The sequence below is a fragment of the Oncorhynchus kisutch genome, linkage group LG29 (assembly GCF_002021735.2).
Source record: "Oncorhynchus kisutch isolate 150728-3 linkage group LG29, Okis_V2, whole genome shotgun sequence".
Lineage (NCBI taxonomy): Eukaryota > Metazoa > Chordata > Actinopteri > Salmoniformes > Salmonidae > Oncorhynchus > Oncorhynchus kisutch.
Window position 1 is genome coordinate 17,838,640 of NC_034202.2, and position 19,007 is coordinate 17,857,646.

The 19,007-nt window shown below is 45.6% G+C and overlaps 1 protein-coding gene across 6 annotated transcripts in view; it reads left to right on the forward strand.

Moving 5' to 3' along the window:
• Positions 1–19,007, forward strand: part of LOC109873584 (ankyrin-1) — a 102,229-nt gene that overhangs the window by 59,930 nt on the left and 23,292 nt on the right. For 2 of the 6 annotated variants that reach the window (XM_031809058.1, XM_031809063.1), the window contains exons 4-32: positions 1,209–1,307; positions 4,290–4,388; positions 4,806–4,991; positions 5,357–5,455; positions 5,611–5,709; positions 5,820–5,918; positions 6,168–6,365; positions 6,634–6,732; positions 6,916–7,014; positions 7,279–7,377; positions 7,922–8,119; positions 8,325–8,426; positions 8,722–8,823; positions 8,989–9,186; positions 9,514–9,612; positions 9,914–10,012; positions 10,700–10,798; positions 11,001–11,093; positions 11,251–11,323; positions 11,517–11,537; positions 13,141–13,264; positions 13,404–13,467; positions 13,569–13,681; positions 14,108–14,332; positions 14,576–14,730; positions 14,922–15,133; positions 16,032–16,236; positions 17,184–17,280; positions 17,565–17,793. In XM_031809058.1, the coding sequence (XP_031664918.1) occupies positions 1,209–1,307; positions 4,290–4,388; positions 4,806–4,991; positions 5,357–5,455; positions 5,611–5,709; positions 5,820–5,918; positions 6,168–6,365; positions 6,634–6,732; positions 6,916–7,014; positions 7,279–7,377; positions 7,922–8,119; positions 8,325–8,426; positions 8,722–8,823; positions 8,989–9,186; positions 9,514–9,612; positions 9,914–10,012; positions 10,700–10,798; positions 11,001–11,093; positions 11,251–11,323; positions 11,517–11,537; positions 13,141–13,264; positions 13,404–13,467; positions 13,569–13,681; positions 14,108–14,332; positions 14,576–14,730; positions 14,922–15,133; positions 16,032–16,236; positions 17,184–17,280; positions 17,565–17,793 (3,684 nt within the window). The remainder of the gene's footprint in view (positions 1–1,208; positions 1,308–4,289; positions 4,389–4,805; positions 4,992–5,356; positions 5,456–5,610; positions 5,710–5,819; positions 5,919–6,167; positions 6,366–6,633; positions 6,733–6,915; positions 7,015–7,278; positions 7,378–7,921; positions 8,120–8,324; positions 8,427–8,721; positions 8,824–8,988; positions 9,187–9,513; positions 9,613–9,913; positions 10,013–10,699; positions 10,799–11,000; positions 11,094–11,250; positions 11,324–11,516; positions 11,538–13,140; positions 13,265–13,403; positions 13,468–13,568; positions 13,682–14,107; positions 14,333–14,575; positions 14,731–14,921; positions 15,134–16,031; positions 16,237–17,183; positions 17,281–17,564; positions 17,794–19,007) is intronic. The other 4 variants (XM_031809060.1, XM_031809059.1, XM_031809061.1 and 1 more) reach the window with 4 other exon arrangements.

Here is a 19,007-nt window from a genome sequence, read left to right on the forward strand (position 1 = left end):
TTGGGTGTGATAGGATAAAACTGAGGATGGATCAACAACATTGTAGTTACTCCACAATACTAACTGAATTGACTGAGTGAAAAGAAGTAAGCCTGTACAGAATACAAATATTCCAAAACATGCATCCTGTATGCAACAAGGCACTAAAGAAATACTGCAAAAAAATGTGGCAAAGCAATTCACTTTTTGTTCTGTATACAAAGCGTTGTGTTGGAGGAAAATCCAACACATTACTAACTCCCAAACCATATTTTCAAGCATAGTGGTGGCTGCATCATGTTATGGGTATTGCTTGTAATCGTTAAAGGACTGGAGAATTTTTCAGGATAAAAATTAAATAGAATGGAGCTAAGCACAGGCAAAATCCTAGAGGAAAACCTGGTTCAGTCTGTTTTCCACCAGACACTGAGAGATGAATTCACCTTTCAGCAGGACAATAACCCAAAACACAAGGCCAAGAGTTTCTTACCAAATGTTCCAGAGTGGCCGAGTTACAGTTTTGACTTGTGCTTGACAATCTATGGCAAAACCTGAAAATGGTTGTCTAGCAAATGATCAGCAACCAATTTGACAGAGCTTGTAGAATTTTTTAAAGAATAAAAGTGAAATGTTGCACAATCCAGGTTTGGAGGCTCTTAGAGACTCACCCAGAAAGACTCACAGCTGTAATCACTGCTAAATGTGATTCTAACATGTATTGAATCAGCGGGTTTATTTTCATAATTTTTTTAACAGATGTTAGCATTTTTCTTCCTCTTTAGATATTACAGAGTATTTTGTGTAGGTTATTGACATTACAGGACAAATCAATAAAAAAAATTAAATGTAGGAAAATCAAGTGGTGTGAATACTTATTAATCTCATTTGATAGGCCTACAAACGGATGTATCTAATTTAATCTATTCAATATCAATCTATTAAGTCAGAAGTCAGTCCCTCCAGAATTCAGAAATTCTGCGATCCCAATTTTTTTTGCAAAATCAACAATTCAACAAAATGTCAGAATTGCCGCAGCAAAATCAAGCCTTTTGCCCGCAAATATAAAAAAAGAATCCCCACAAAATCCTTAAGGGACTGATAAGTCATAACTCATTATTTCTTAGCACTGTATCCTTATCAAAGCTTTTTAAGTAGAGATTTGGGTCATAAGGCTGAACTCAGACTGCTCTCTGTCTCTCTCTGTGTGTGTGTTTGTGTGTCACCTCCAGAAAGGGAACACTGCCCTCCACATCGCTGCATTGGCAGGCCAGGAGAAAGTGGTGGCTGAGCTCGTCAACTATGGAGCCAACGTCAATTCCCAGTCCCAGGTGAGTCATCAGTGACATTATACTGCTTCTTACTGTTATCCAGGAGGTTGGGGGAGGGGGGGGGGGAGTGTAGTGTGTGTGTGTGTGTGTGTGTGTGTGTGTGTGTGTGTTGATGGTAACTAGGGCTGTTACGGGACAGTATTACTGCCACACCGGCAGTCACGAGTCAAGACCACCGGAAATTCCACGTCCGTTTAGTCATGGTAGTTAGTCTTCCCCAAGCTCTGATGCTGCTGATGGTCATTAGTAGCCTACCAAACTTCATAACTGCCTGGTACTCAGCACTCTATTGTCCCTCCGATCACTCTGACATTAATGCAGATGTATCGGAAATCTAATCAAACACTTCATGAAAGCTCATGTTGCGCAACATTTCTGTAGGCTATGCAATTGCGTAAGAACACAGTTTTGATGGCCTCTATTAAAAAGAGGAGGGTCCCATCAGCTTTCTATAGACTAGGACTTCCCAGATATTAAGCACATTGCTTCGCTTTACAACAGGAGTATATCCTACCTGGCTGGCATAAAAGGGGGAAAAGTGTCCTCCATTCGCTTTTTTGTATTTTTTTCCCCCTGTTCCAAGACAGCTACATGATAATGGTCGATTCTAAATCAAAACTAATTTCACAAATATGATTTAGTATATGTAAATACAAGGTTACATAGGCTAATATTGTCACCCATCAGACTACTATCACTTGTGAATTCTGTATTATTATTTGTGAATGATGCCCAGCGTGTGCAGTAAGAAAAGAAACAGCGCATGCCTTTTTTGTGTGCAACTTTTTCAAATCATAGGCACACATCTCATGTAGCTTAGCCCATAGGCCTATATGTTTTCGATAAGGTTTGTATCACGACTAAAGTAGCCAAATAACTTCTTAAAATGAAGCACATGCATTATTTTTACAACCGATGTAGAGCCTAACTGGCATGCGTAGGCGGCGAGTGAGTTTCAAGTTTGGAGAATATCATTTTCACCATAAAAATTGCACCTTTATAATAAAGCATTACTTGCATAATCTCATTTGCAGTCCTTTTTGAGAGTCGTGTTTTCCCGCTAACTGATTGCTTGCATTTTGCAAAATTGTGCGCATTTCTGCGCTTAGAATGTGAAGAAATAGACTAATAGTTTATTAACATTTTAAGCTAAAGTTTCTGATCTGTTGCATCAACCTCATTGCTATTGAAAGGTTTTTTAATGCGAGTATGTTTGAATATCATTTTCTCGCACAGAAAGACAAGTTCACCAATAGAATAGGTCAACTTTTGTACTTATTGGGGGATAGTAGATTGACATAGGCTAGTGCTTTTGCTGTTTGTTAGGCCTACTCATCTACTCATGTTGGTTGATGAAAAGCACATGTGGACAGTTCCTCTAACATCTTCACTATTGCGTCTCAGAATTCACTAAGTGGGACGGGAGCAGTTGAGTCCCCGATGTGTCTGTCTTCACTTGTAGCCTACTTCGGAGTTGAGATGCCTGTGAGAAGAACCCGATCACATAAGGGGCATTGGCTAATAAGAATTGAGATATCTGAGAGAGCCATGTGAGTGAAAGGTGCAGAGCACGCCGATTGGCAGCCGGGAGAAGGGAAATATAATTATTACATTCAGCCCAAAGAGACACAAGGGCCATTTTGGCCGCAAAAGGCATAGATTTTTTAGGGGGCATTACGGCTACCGGGAAATTTGAGGCCTGATGAGAGTATTATGAAGTGCTTGTCAAATTGTGAATGAGAGCCTGTCGAAGTGTGTGTGCAGCCTGCACAACAAACAAAGCAGAGCTCATGCCTTTCATGCGACTTTTTTCAAATCATCATTAGAGTCGCATCATGCAGCCTTAGAATATATTACAAACAAACTTTGGGCTATATTTTATATCACAACTAAAGTTGCATAAATAATTCTCAATGAAGCATATAGGAGGACCGGTTTCTTTGTTGACCACTCAGCACAGAGTAGCTGCATGTGCAGCTTTCTATTTTATTCAGCTATGTTCAATTGTATTCTTCATACTCTAAAATAATGCCACGGATTTCTAAGCTTATCTTGTCTGCTAATTGAACTAGTGTAGCCCACAGCCATATGGAATAGCCAGATCAGGGCCTAACATAAGGACAACTCAGAGTATGCTATTATATTCTTCTGAAATAGACTACATTTTCTTCATAACATGTTCCTTTAGACCTGTCTAAAATAAATAATGGATTTATTTTACTTCACTACATTCCTAAGGAAAATAGTGTACTTTTTACTGCATACATTTTGACTGACACCCAAATGTACTCGTTCCATTTTGAATGCATAGCAGGGCAGGAAAATTGTCTAATACACACACTTATCAAGAGAACATCCCTGGTTATCCCTACTGCCTCTGATCTGGAGGACTCACTAAACAGAGAACATCCCTGGTTATCCCTACTGCCTCTGATCTGGAGGACTCACTAAACAGAGAACATCCCTGGTCATCCCTACTGCCTCTGATCTGGAGGACTCACTAAGCCCATGCTGTGTTTGTAAATGATGTCTAAGTGTTGGAGTGTGCCCCTGGCTATCCGTAGATAAAAAATACAAAACATTTGCTGTCTGGTTTGCATAATATAAGGAATTCAACATTATTTATACTTTTACTTTTACTTGTGATACTTAAGTATATTTTAGCAATTCAATTTACTTTTGATACTACTTAAGTATATTTGAAACCAAATACTTTTATACTTTTACTCAAGTGGTATTTTACTGGGTGACTTTCACTTTCGATTAAGGTATCTTTACTTTTATGACAATTGGGTACTTTTTCCACCACAAGTGGCTTGTAGGATATGCATGGAAGCCAGGAGATGCTAAACTTGTTTATGTTAATTAACGGTCAATTACTGTGAGACTGGCAATTATTTTCTTGACAATCGCCGGCTGACAAAATTTCATGACCTCCAAAGCCCTACTGGTAACCATGCATCATGTACCTCTTCTTTACAGAAAGGCTTCAGCCCCCTCTACATGGCTGCACAAGAGAACCACTTAGAGGTTGTTAAGTTCCTGTTAGAGAATGGAGCCAATCAGAGCCTTCCAACAGAGGTGAGTAAAGGCCTACAGTCATGCCTTCTCAGATTGTATTAGTCCACTAGACAAATGTTACATTAACTTTCTCTCCTCTTTCCATTACAGTAATCTCAATTTACAATGTATCACATTTTCCTTTCCTCTTGTCCTCCGCCCCTATCTTCATTTTCTTCTGCTCTCTCTTCCTCTCCCTCTACTTACCCTTCTCTCAACCCTTCCATTATCACTTGGCTTGTCTCCCTTTTCCTCCCACTCCCTTGCACCCTATCGTTGACATTCCTTACCTCCTTCTCCCTCCTGTCCTCTTCTTTCTCCCTCGCTACCTCTCCCTCTGTCCTTCCCTCTCATCCTTTCTCCCTTCTGACCTTACTCCCTGGCCACCCCTCTCTCACTCCAACATTCTACCTCCATCTCTCTTCCCCTGTCTGTCAGGATGGGTTCACGCCGCTGGCGGTGGCTCTCCAGCAGGGTCATGAGAACGTGGTGGCCCTGCTCATCAACTACGGCACCAAGGGCAAGGTCCGTCTTCCCGCTTTGCACATTGCTGCACGCAACGACGACACGCGCACTGCCGCAGTACTGTTGCAGAATGACCCTAACCCCGACGTCCTCAGCAAGGTACTTGCGTGTGTGTGTGTGTGTGTGTGTGTGTGTGTGTGTGTGTGTGTGTGAATGATGACTTTTTAAACCTTAATATGCTGGTGTCATTAGCTGATGTCATCAGTCAAAACACTGTTGTGTTGACTTGCAGAAAAGCAATAGCATCAAAGGTGATTATCTGCATTGCTTGCTGTTTGCTGTTTTAGGCTGGGTTTCTGTATAGCACTTTGTGACATCTGCTGATGTAAAAAGGGCTTTATAAATACATTTGATTAAACAAAAAAGCTTTCAACAAAAGCCACCTGCAAACATGGATGATGAAAATAAGATGTTACTATTTTCTCTCTCGCTCTCTCTCTCTCTCTCTCTCACTCTGTCTGTAGACTGGCTTCACTCCTCTCCACATCGCGGCTCACTATGAGAACCTGAGTGTGGCCCAACTGCTAATTAACAGAGGAGCCAATGTCAACTATACTCCCAAGGTCAGTCCATTAAACCTCACCTATACTGTACCTACTGTATCTGCCTTAATCGTGACATAGATATTGTAGATATTATAGTCCCTCAAAGACCCCATTTCCTAACAGAAGAGTCTTTGATTCAATTGATTGAGAAATGGTTCTTTCCCCTCTCTCAGAATGGTATCACCCCCGTGCACATAGCTTCTAGGAGGGGTAATGCGATCATGGTTCGGCTTTTGCTGGACAGAGGGGCCCAGATAGACGCCATGACCAAGGTACTGTAACCCACCCTTTCTCCTCTTCCTCCTCCTCCTCCTCATCCACCCCTTTCTGCCATTTGACTTGAAAACTGTTTAACCCTACCTGGCTTCTTCACTCTCTTTAGGATGAGCTGACCCCTTTGCACTGTGCGGCCAGGAACGGTCACGTGAGGATCATCGATCTACTGCTGGACCAGGGGGCTCCCATCCAGGCCAAGACCAAGGTCAGCCACGGGCCTCTTGGAGTCCACTATGGGGAAAATAAAGGGCCCTACTTTACGTCCACTTTGGCACAATATCACACCATTAACACCACTTTGGCACAATATCACACACACTTGCATTTTCAGCTGCCAGCAGCACAGAGGCGTGAGTTATTTCAGTATTATTAATTTATAAATTTTTTCCCCTCTCAAAGGTCTTACACTGCACTTCTCCTTTCTATCTCCCGGTCCTCCCTCTCTCCCCTCCAGAATGGCCTGTCCCCCATCCACATGGCGGCCCAGGGTGACCACATGGATTGTGTGAGGCAGCTCCTTCAGTACAACGCTGAGATCGATGACATCACGCTGGACCACCTGACCCCTCTACATGTGGCGGCCCACTGTGGTCACCACCGCATGGCCAAAGTACTGCTGGACAAGGGGGCCAAGGCCAACGCACGTGCACTGGTCAGCAGTGTGACACTTAAGTGTCCTTCTATTTCTCTATACTGGTGTTAAGGGTGAGGTGTACTGTAGCTGTCCATTGGTCAGGTATACTGAGCTTTTATAACTGGGTCACGTTCAGTAGGCACAAACAGTAGAAAACATTATGAATGAGGGTTGTTATTGGACAAGTTCAGGCAGGACCGTCTCCATTTCTAAATGCTTTCTCCCATTTTGTGCGTACCGAACATAACTCTACGCTGAATTAGTCAAATGTTGTGACTTTGTTCAGAATGGGTTCACTCCCCTCCACATCGCCTGTAAGAAGAACCACATGCGCTCCATGGACCTGCTTCTGAAACACTCTGCCTCCCTGGAGGCCGTCACAGAGGTGAGATAACACTCTTTTGAAGAGCAATGGATTCGGTGCACTACTGTTTGTAATTGTTGTAATAGTTTGCTGCCAGTTATGCCATTACAAAAGGTCTGAAAGTGAGAATGAAGGCTTAATGGAGGTGGATTTATATAACACCTTCTCTCTCTTTATGTGCCCCCCCCCCCTCCCCTTACATAGTCTGGTCTGACCCCCCTGCATGTAGCAGCCTTCATGGGCCACCTGAACATTGTGAAGAACCTGCTCCACAGAGGTGCTTCTCCCAATGCCTCCAATGTGGTGAGAGGCCACCCCTTTACAACCTTTATTATTGACACGGGGGTGAAATATCCAGCGCTCTCTGATGGACTAGTCGTAACTTATCTTATTCTTATGTTGAAATGAACACCAGCAAAAGGTTATGATGGATGACAGACTAAAGCCTGTTCTCTGATATTTTAGTTGATGTGTGTGTGTTATTGATGTTGCATGGCCTAGTCATGTGTTTCATGTCAGAGTGGTTGTGACAGGCTATGTGACCTCTGACCTGTGTTTGTGTAACAGAAAGTGGAGACGCCCCTCCACATGGCTTCCAGGGCAGGCCACTGTGAGGTGGCTCAGTTCCTGCTGCAGAACACAGCCCAGGTGGATGCCAAGGCTAAGGTACGGTACACACTCTCATATACACATCTATGAGCATTCAGAATGTTTTACTACAAACTCTGTCCTGGTTGGAATACACATTCAAAACCACCAGCACATGGTACATATCAGGGGAGCATATTTGGTTTTAGAAGTGGGGGGGGGGGCATATAAGTTGGATAAACACTCCAAGCAGCCTACCCGACTGGTCGGAGGTGTCCACATGGGGGGGGGGGGGGGGGGGACAAAAATGCAATTTCAGAATGTTGTTACTGTTACATGCTGTTACTGTTACATGCTGTTACTGTTGCATGCTGTTACTGTTACATTTATGCTGTTGTTGTAAAGATAGTAACTGAAGAGAAGAATATATATATATATATATATATATATACATATATATAAATTCTTCAGTTACTATCTTTACAACAGCATACACTGCACAAATACCTTAATGTTACTGCTAGCTAAATACAATTGCCTACACATATTTCATTCCAATCTCTGTTTTTCCTCACTCTCTCTCTCCATCTCTCTCTCTCTCTCTCTCTCTCTCTCTCTCTAGGATGACCAGACCCCTCTGCACTGTGCGGCCCGTATGGGACATAAGGAGCTGGTCAAGCTGCTCCTGGAGCACAAGGCCAATCCTGACTCGGCTACCACCGCTGGCCACACCCCCTTACACATCGCCGCCCGTGAGGGACACGCCCACACCACCCGGATTCTCCTGGACGGGGCGGCCCAACAAACCAAGATGACAAAGGTTCTCCTTTGATTTACCAACTTTTCTTTCTCTCTCTCTCTCCCTCTCTCTCTCTCTCTCTCTCTCTTCCTCACCCTCTCTCTCTTTCTATCTCTTTCTAACCCAATTTTTCTCTCAAGTTCGTTCCTCTCACTCCTAATCCCTTCACACCTCACCTCTTTTAGTTCTCCTGCTCATGCTGAATCTGTGTGTTTGTGTGTCCAAGCAGAAAGGCTTCACTCCTCTCCATGTGGCCTGTAAGTACGGCAAGGTGGACGTGGTCGAGCTGCTGCTGGAGAGAGGAGCCAACCCCAACGCGGCTGGAAAGGTAGAAAAACACACTGCAACACAACGCGGACTGTCATGTGCTTTTTTATCTGTGCGAGGCATACTTCTCAGTACTGTGACCCACCTAAAGCTTATGGAACTCTCCTGTGACCCGACTAACAAATAAACCTTGTATTCTAAGTACTGACCGTCATTTATCACAGCCCAAAAGGAATCCACATGTCCCACCATTTTAGACATCATTTTTTATTTTAAACATGCGCCCACAAAGGCAGACTGATATTCTGTGGTTTAGATAGCTAGTGACAGTAAGTGTGTGTGTGTGTGTGTCCAAGCAGAACGGCCTGACTCCTCTACACGTGGCCGTCCATCACAACAACCTGGACGTGGTCAAGCTGCTGGTCAGCAAGGGAGGCAACGCACACAGCACTGCCCGGGTAAGAGGAACGATGTAACACACACGCCGCTCACACATAGCGGTACTAGTATATCCCCCTTCCAGGTTCATTGGTAACTAGTGTACACTATGATGAATACGACCCACCAATTGATGATCCAGTGTATTACACCCAACCCTGCTGACTCCCTGTGTCTGTCTCTAGAACGGCTACACTCCTCTGCACATTGCAGCCAAGCAGAACCAGATGGAGGCGGCCGGCTGCCTGCTGCAGTATGGAGCCTCTGCCAACGCGGAGTCCCTCCAAGGGGTCACACCCCTCCATCTGGCCTCACAGGAGGGCCAGCCAGACATGGTGGCCCTGCTCATCTCCAAGCAGGCCAACGTCAACCTGGGGAACAAGGTAGTGGACTGGAGAGAGGAACAATACATCTCAGGAGGGTTTGAGGCAAGCGTTCAGGGATAGCTAGTTGAGTTGTACAGGGTTTGAGGCAAGCTTTCAGGGATAGCTAGGTAAGTTGTACAGGTTTTGATAGACCCATGGTAAGATAAAGTGTTGAGGGCTACGGGGCAAGATGTTTCAATCACTGGGTCAAACCGGTAACCGGAATTACCTACTAGTATGCGTGTTTTGACGGTGCACTGTGACTTAGACGGACTCAGAGCTGGTTAGTGAACAGACTGACCAGCAGCCTACTTTATTCCTCCTGTTCCCCCACGTGTCTCTCAGAATGGACTGACCCCTCTGCACCTGGTGGCCCAGGAAGGTCACGTAGGGATAGCAGACACCCTGGTCAAACAGGGGGCATCAGTCTACGCAGCCTCACGGGTAAGACATGCTGCATGATGTCAACCACAAACCTCAGAATACAGTGTACAAAACAGAAATGTGTAATGTACACTTTTCTGTTATATTCAGTAGAGTGGGTTTCAGTATTATCAGTACGATGCACCACATGCTATGACGACATGCCATTTCCAATACTTTCATACAGCATCCACACTCTCTCAAATTTCAATAATATTTTACTGGCAGGACTGTTCAAGGTACAACAGAGCCACCAAGCTGTTTATAATGAGGCCACTGAAACATAGCCAACCCCCCCCCCCCCTCTCCATCTCTCTTTCAGATGGGCTACACAGCGCTTCATGTGGCCTGTCACTATGGCAACATCAAGATGGTGAAGTTTCTCCTGCAGCAGCAGGCTCATGTGAACAGCAAGACCAGAGTGAGAAGCTGCCGCTGCTACTCTCCTCCTTACACGTGGCCTCTATTAGTGTGGCTCTGCCCTGTCTCACGTCACCGCCGCCTTCAGGCTGCTGTCACATCACTCCCATTACATTAGTTTGGACATGGAATTTCTATTGAATAATGGCATGTCAATGTCAGCAGTCTTGGTAAGAGGGTTGCATTTACCTGAACACCTTTTTCCTCTCTCTCTCTCTCTCTCTCTGTCTCTCTGTCTCTCTGTCTCTCTCTCTGTCTCTCTCTCTGTCTCTCTCTCTGTCTCTCTCTGTCTCTCTCTCTCTCTCTCTGTCTCTCTCTCTGTCTCTGTCTCTCTCTCTGTCTCTCTCTGTCTCTCTCTCTGTCTCTCTCTCTGTCTCTCTCTGTCTCTCTCTGTCTCTCTCTCTCTCTCTCTCTGTCTCTCTCTCTGTCTCTCTCTCTGTCTCTCTCTCTGTCTCTCTCTCTGTCTCTCTCTCTGTCTCTCTCTCTGTCTGTCTCTCTCTCTCTCTGTCTCTCTCTCTGTCTCTCTCTGTCTCTCTCTCTGTCTCTCTCTCTGTCTGTCTCTCTCTCTCTCTCTCTCTCTCTGTCTCTCTCTCTCTCTCTCTGTCTCTCTCTCTGTCTCTCTCTCTGTCTCTCTCTCTGTCTCTCTCTCTCTCTCTCTGTCTCTCTGTCTCTCTCTCTCTCTCTCTAGGTGGGCTATACTCCCCTGCACCAGGCCGCCCAGCAGGGTCATACTGACATAGTCACCCTGCTGCTCAAACACGGAGCCCAGCCCAACGAGATCACCACCGTAAGCACATCCTTCTTCCTCTCGCCTCATCCTTCCAGTACACCCTTCTCCTCTAGTTCTGCTCTTCCCTTACTCTCTTCTCTTCACCTGTTCTTTATCTGTTTGCTTTCCTCGACTCATTTCTTCCCTCACGCTTACATCTACAGCCTTCGTCTGGCGTCTGATCTGTGTATCTCCTGTCTGTCTCTGTTCTCTGTGCTAGAATGGAACCTCTCCTCTGGGCATTGCCAAACGACTTGGTTACATCTCTGTCATTGATGTGCTGAAGTTGGTCACCGAGGAGGCCGTTTCCGTGGTGAGCAGCACTTCTGGTTCACATGGATACTAGTATATTTGTGTGTGGTGTGAAACTCTGAGCTACAGCACAGTATCATGTTGACTGGAATGACATATTTGAGCATGTCAGTAGATATCACTCATTTCTCTCTCCTTCTCTTGACGTTTTTTCACAGATCACCACAGAGAAACATCGGATGAGTTTCCCTGAGACAGTAGATGAGATATTGGATGTTTCAGAGGATGAGGGTAGGTTGGGGCACTCGAGACACGTTCATTGTTAGCGTTTAAGTCTTTCTGTAAAAAATAGTACTACTGCCTGTCCTGTGTTTTGGTTGTGATAGTCAGCCCAGGTCCAGTGTCATGGAAGAGGACTGAAGTCTATCTCTGTTTGAACCTAGATGACGAGCCTAAACAATGCCTTTTCCATTTGTTTTTGTAGGCGTCGCAGCGCTAACGTTAGGTAGGACTGTGTCTTTACCTCTGCTTTGTCCGGTCGTTCGGTGGCTCATAAAATTGCGCCTCCATTGCAAGGACTTTCTCATTCTCTAAATCCCTATCAATCTCCCTTTATAACCGTCTCTCTCACTCAATAATGTTTCCTGCTATCCTCTTCTCTACATCCACCCAGTAGCTATCTTTCTCTCGCTCTCTCTCTCTTTCTCTCGCTCTCTCTCTCTTTTCTCTCTCTTTTTCTCTCTCTCTCTCTTTTTCTCTTTTTCTCTCTCTCTCTCTTTTTCTCTCTCTCTCTCTCTCTCTCTCTCTCTCTCTCTCTCTCTCTCTCTCTCTCTCTCTCTCTCTCTCTCTCTCTCTCTCTCTCTCTCTCTCTCTCTCTCTCTCTCTCTCTCTCTCTCTCTCTCTCTCTCTCTCTCTCTCTCTCTCTCTCTCTCTCTCTCTCTCTCTCTCTCTCTCTCTCTCTCTCTCTCTCTCTCTCTCTCTCTCTCTCTCTCTCTCTCTCTCTCTCTCTCTCTCTCTCTCTCTCTCTCTCTCTCTCTCTCTCTCTCTCTCTCTCTCTCTCTCTCTCTCTCTCTCTCTCTCTCTCTCTCTCTCTCTCTCTCTCTCTCTCTCTCTCTCTCTCTCTCTCTCTCTCTCTCTCTCTCTCTGCACTCAATGTGAACGACCATGTCAGTGTTTCATTGGCATGTGATGTGGCCATGACATTTTCCTTTACCAGTGTTAACAACACCTGTCCATGGACTCATCATTGTCAGGACTACATCAGAATTTAGAAAGTAGAAATACTGTAGAGCAAGAGAAAAATAGCACCGAAAGAAAAAAAAATCTGCCACTGAGGGATCCAGTCCTGCGGTGCTTAATTGATCAACAGACTAATTACACAGATACAACTCCAGCTGAGAAGCACTCAAGGATCAGCGCAAACACAGTGACTGTGTACACCCATATGTAACTGCTTGTAGTTATAATAACCTTTTCCAGTAACCAAGGCATTCTCTCCCATACGGAACTCTCTAACGGGCATGCTCACTATGCTGTCACCAGGTGCCATGCTATATACCATGCAGTGTGTGTTCTATTCTGTGTTGTCAATCGTACTGTTTTTTCCATTGGTCTCCATTGGTTGTTGTCAGTTTGACTCCATTCCGATCCGAAACTGCTTGGGGATGTGACTATATATGGTAATGATAGGTGGAAAATGGAACAGTCTAGACCACGTGTCAAACTCATTCTACGGAGGGCTGATTGTCTGCGGGTTTTCACTCTCGTCCCTTGGACTCGATTGAGGAATTAAGGTCACTGATTGGTGAGGAAGTCTCCTCACATGGTTGCCTGGGTCTTAACTGAAAGGAAAAGCCAAATAACAGCAGGCACTAGACCCTCCATGGAATGAGTTTGACACCCCTGGTCTAGACCTATCAAGTCATTTTTCTCTTTTCTTTCTCTCTTTCTCTCTCCGTTCTGCGCCTTTTTGTTTTTGTTCTCTCTCTCTCTCTCTCTCTCTCTCTCTGTCTCTCTCTGTCTCTCTCTCTCTCTCTCTCTCTCTCTCTCTCTCTCTCTCTGTCTCTCTCTCTCTCTCCATTCCTCTGTTATCTCTCTGTGCTCTGCAGGTGATGAGTTGCTGGGGATGGATGGTGCTCGCTACCTGAAGCTTGACGACCTTAAGGACCAGGATGATGATTTCCTGTCCCCTAAGAAGACCCTGAGAGACTTTGAGGGCGGCCTGGGCACCACGTAAGTGACAGCGCCAGAGTCGAACTGAACACTTTGTGTGTTAGAGTCCAGTCATCTGAGGATAATGTGAGGGAAATGATTTTCCACCACATTACTCTTTGGCCCACTCACTTTTTTCTCTTTCTTTTTGTTGGCGCAGGCCCTACTCTCCTGCAATTCCCAGAATCCCATGCGTGTCCCCTGAAACTGTCCTGCTTGAGGGGGTAAGGTTAAAGGATTTATTCATTTATCTCATCAAATGCAATTGTCAATGCTGATGATTAGATTGTGCTCTCTCTTTCTTCCTCTCCCTCTCCCTCCACAGCACACCCCTGTCCCCTTGCCTAAGGAGTATGATGAGGACTCTCTGATCCCCAGCAGTCCTGCTACAGAGACCTCCGACAATGTTAGCCCAGTGGCCAGCCCCATACACACAGGGTCAGTTTACTACCTCCACAACCCTATTCCTGGAGAGCTACCCTCCTGAAGGTTTTTCTCTCCAACCCCAGTTGTAACTAACCTGGTTCAGGTTATCAACCAGCTAATTATTACAATCAGGTGAGCTAGATTAGGATTGGAGTGAACCTACAGGACGGTAGTTCTCCAGGAACAGGGTTGGAGAGCCCTGCTCTACAATGCTTATGCACTGCAATACCTACACAACCTATTATACACAATGCCAACACATTACATAATGAATCGGCAGCTTATTTCCTATTTCTTCCATTCAGTGTGATTACAGTTCTTTAACGAGGTCACTATGACCGTTCGTGATTGAATTTGACCAGGATGAACTTGAGTTGAGCACGGTTGGATAGTTATTCTCTCAATAATTAATGGTGGTTCTCATTGGTTGCCGGTCAGGTTCCTGGTCAGTTTCATGGTGGATGCCCGGGGAGGCTCCATGCGTGGCAGCAGACACCACGGGCTGCGTGTCATCATCCCCCCTCGGACCTGTGCTGCCCCCACCCGCATCACCTGTCGTCTGGTCAAACCCCAGAAACTCACCACCCCACCCCCGCTGGTAGAGGGAGAGGGCCTGGCCAGCCGTATCATCTCCCTGGGGCCCTCCAGTATGCAGTTCCTAGGGTGAGTACGGGCGTGTGCCCGCGTGCGTGCGTGCGTGCTTGCATGTGCGTGCCTGTATCTCTGTATGTCTGCTTGTTTGTCAACCTGTATTTGGGCAGTGAGGACCTTGCATTTCTCTTATTACCCAGTGGCAGTGATAGTGGTGATTGTAACAGTGTAGGAGCAATCGTACAGTAATCGTAATAGATTCCAATAGTAACAGCAAGTATAGCATTCTGATGTAGAGTGGTAATATCTCTATAGGCCAGTGATAGTGGAGATTCCCCACTTCGCTTCTCTGGGTCGAGGGGACCGGGAGCTGGTGGTTCTGCGCAGTGAGAACGGCTCTGTCTGGAAGGAGCATCGCAATCGCTATGGCGACGAGGTGCTGGAGACCATTTTGAATGGCATGGATGAAGGTCAGTGTAACGATGATAAATGTCACCCCTCTACAGTAGAGCCGTGTTTATGTACTGTTATGTCTAAGGCCTCGTATGTAAGCGACAGTATATCATTTTACTGTAACAACGATGTTATACACACAAAAATAGATGTAACTCATTAACATAATCCTTACCCCATTCTCTCTGCCGCCCCTCTCCTTCCTCAGACCTGGAGAGTCACGAGGACTTGGAGAAGAAGAGAATCCGCCGCATCATCTCCACGGACTTCCCCCTCTACTTCGCTGTGGTGTCCCGCGTCCAGCAGGAGAGCGACCTGATTGGCCCAGAGGGCGGTCAGCTGGCCAGCATGCTGGTCCCTCATGTCCAAGCCATCTTCCCTGAGACAGCGGTCACCAAGAAAGTTCGACTGGGGCTGCAGGTGAGGAAGAGGAGAAGGACGAGGACGAGAGGGGGAGATGCCTGCAGAGCGATGCCTTACCTTACCTACTGGGTTATGTAAATAGAAAGGCCGTTTTTCATGTTGGCTCCCTAGGAGTGAATAGACTATGTCATGCTTTCTGCACTGCTCTTCCAAAGACCTAGGGCTGTATTCAATCAACTTTGATTGAATGGGACATTTTGTCAGGTAGCTGCTCTGTTCAGCTCACTCAATCAGTGCTGTCTGCCCTGCCAATCATGCAATTTTGGCACCGCAGCAACAATGGAGCTGGCTAATGCATAACACTGACTACATCATATAGTAACTGTCAGTCAGGAGTGCTGACTACCTCCATATATTTTTCCACGACCAAAGATTGTGTTGTTTTACTTCTTACTGCGTCCATTTGTCCCTTATCTCCTCATTATAATGTTGTGTCTGTTGTCCTTTGATTTCGATGTTTTGTGTACTGTATTTGTGATATAGAATTTTTGCATGTATGAATGTGTTTGCTTTGCTTCACTATTGTCTTTTTTAGTTTTTCCTTTCTCCATACCTCAGTTCCCTGAGCTAAATGAACTGATAGTCAAATGCGCATGTCACTTGGTTTGGTTTTACGTGTATGATTGTTTATCCATCTGTTAGATGTATGTTCAGGTAGGCCTATGTATTATGTTGTAACAACATGGTTTTTTTGTCTTAATAATAGTTTGTTGACTATGTTCCAGAGGGCGAGTAATGTGAGAAAAAGTTTAGTGTTTTCTGTTGTATTTTTACCTTACGTTATTGTTCTTATTTTTGTCTCCCCTTTTAATACATCACTTGTCCTTTCTTCTCTCTATCCCTTTCTCTTTTCTTTCACTCTTTCTCATCTCCCGTCTTTCCTCTCCCTCTTCAGGCTCAGCCTATCCCAGACGAGCTTCTGACTCGACAGCTTGGTAACCAAGCGACCTTCAGCCCAGTGGTCACGGTCGAGCCACGACGACGCAAGTTCCACCGGCCAATAGGATTACGCATCCCGCTGCCCCCGTCTTGGAGGGAGAGTTCACGTGACGCTGGGGAGGGGGACACCACCAGCCTGCGCCTCCTCTGCAGTGTCATTGGTACGGGCATGCATGGAGTTTACTTTATGTCCTTGACATCTGGTTGATGGCAAATAGCATTAATTGTCAACATAAGTGAGTGTTAGGACAGGGGTGAAGGGGACAGAACTAGTGCTGAAAGCTCCACACAGTAGTGGGTAAACCGGTAGTACAGAAGGGGGCTAATCACACACCCCTGGGGTGTTCAGGATCAGCGTTGCGGAGGTGTTGTTCCCAACCCTCACCGGCCTCGACCGGAGCAGTGAAATTATTACTAGTATGATCATTTTTTAATTATGCCCAGATCATGAGGCCACTTAATGATGTGAGGCCTGAGGCAACTGCCTAATGGTAAGTCAGCCACTGTGTGTAATTTAGCCTATTAAACACAAAAATTATGTTTCAAGTGAGAATTAATACTGAAAAATACAGGAAATTTTTGCCTACACCCAAATGTTTTTGAGCAAAAAAGTAGTGTGTAGTTCCAGTTGGTAGCTACACCACACTACATGGCTAAAAAGTAATTAACTACTGAAATCACTACTTAGATTTGAATTTAGTTCAACTACCACCAAGCTACTGCAAAATGTAGTTACATTTCTAGTTGAACTACATGTAGTTCACTACTCCCCAACACTGATTCTCACAAGTATTCCTCTTGCCCAAGTGGGATACCACAGTGTGTAGTGCAATGGCTATTTATTGTCCGTGTATTTGTTGGGGCGTTATGTCAATTGTAGGGGGTCTACGGTGTCTGGTAAGGTGAAGGTGATATGGCCCTGGACTAGCCTCTCAAAGCACTTCATGATGACTGACGTGAGTGCTACGGGGACGATAGCATCACGTGCCCAGACAATCTTGAATGAAAGAGAGTTGGGAAAAGTAACAGGCCACTGAGGAGAAAGACAGAGATTGAGAAAGTGGAAGTGTATAAAAAAAGAGAGATGAAACAGCCCCTTGTCTCCCAGGTGGAACAGCACCAGCCCAGTGGGAGGACATCACTGGCACCACCAAGCTGATGTACACCAACAACTGCGCCAACTTCACCACCAACGTCTCTGCAAGGTGAGTCCTAATTCACACCCTCCTTTAGATGTTATACAAAATGTATGAGGAAGAACACCAGTATACTAATTTACCCTGTGCATAATAACCATTTGCAACCTCATCCTGTGCCAAACCATATTGAGTTCCATCCGCTTACACTATGCTACAGTCTTTAATCCATTAACTGTACACTTCGACACATAAAACAGACGCACACACACAAACAGCCACCATCTCTATCGACTATCCCTCAACCTTCTCTGTGCGTCATCTCTCCCCTTCTCCTCTCCTCCTCTCCCCAGGTTCTGGCTGGCAGACTGCCCACGCACAGCCGAGGTGGTGACCTTCGCCAACCTGCTGTACCGGGAGCTGATGGCCGTGCCCTACATGGCCAAGTTTGTAATATTTGCCAAAATGAACGAGGCGCGCGAGGGCCGCCTACGCTGCTACTGCATGACCGACGACAAGATGGACAAAACCCTGGAGCTGCACGAGAACTTCAGCGAGGTGGCCCGGAGCAGGGATATAGAGGTCAGCAGGGGTCAGGGGGCGAGGGGTTTAGTGTGTGTTTCAGTAGGTTCTACTGTCTTTAAATATGTTCACATAACTCAGACATTTGTGTGAATAATCCATGGATTGGCGTAGCAGTAAGTCGTAGCAGTAAGTCGTCCTGTCGTGTCGTGTCCCTGTATATTTTGTTTATATTTTGTTTATTTTCGTTTTTTTTTACATATTTTTCGTTTTTTACATAGCTATCCCTTTAAAAACATTTTGCTAAACCTAAGCTTCCAAATACGCTGGATCTTCACAACTAGCTATCTAGCTAAACTGCAACCCTGGATGATTACCCCTGGCTAGCGTTTCCACCCACTTAGCTTGAAGCTAGCCCGGCCTGCGCTACCACCGTAGCATACTCCTGAGCTACAATACCCGGGCCCACGACCGGTCTATCGATGTCACCGCATGAAGAGGAATAAACAGACTCACCCCATCGCGACGTCCCCCAAAGGCTAACTCTCTAGCCCTCGCTATCTCCCTGCTTGCTAATTCGGCCTGCTAACTGCTAGCTTGTCCAGCTCCGGTCCGCTAACTGCTACCTTGTCTAGCCCGGGCCTACAAACTGTTAGCTTGTTAGCACAGGCCTGCTAACCGCCTGAATCGCCGCGTCCCAAACGCCCACCGGACCCATATTTACTTTCTATCTCTTTTGACTTTTAATTTGTTTATACCTTCCGGAAACCTGCCTCACCCAATGTGATACGGAATCGCTATTATTTTTTATTTATTTTTAGAACACACTCAAGAACCTCCAGAAGCTAACCAGCTAACTAGCTACAAGCTATTTAGTCATTGTTCGTTTTTTTAACCTGGATAACACTCGCCAGTCCAGCTTCCCTTCCCCATCCACCGCTGCCCCCTGGACACTGATCTCTTGGCTACATAGCTGATGCACGCTGGACTGTCCATAAATCACGGTACTCCATTCTGCTTGTTTGTTTTATCTGTTGGCCCCGTTGCCTAGTCTACGCCATTTTACCTGCTGTTGTTGTGCTAGCTGATTAGCTGTTGTCTCACCTACTGTTTTAGCTAGCTTTCCCAATTCAACACCTGTGATTACTGTATGCCTCGCTGTATGTCTCTCTCAAATGTCAATATGCCTTGTATACTGTTGTTCAGGTTAGTTATCATTGTTTTAGTTCACAATGGAGCCCCTAGTTCCACTCTTCATACCCCTGATAACTCCT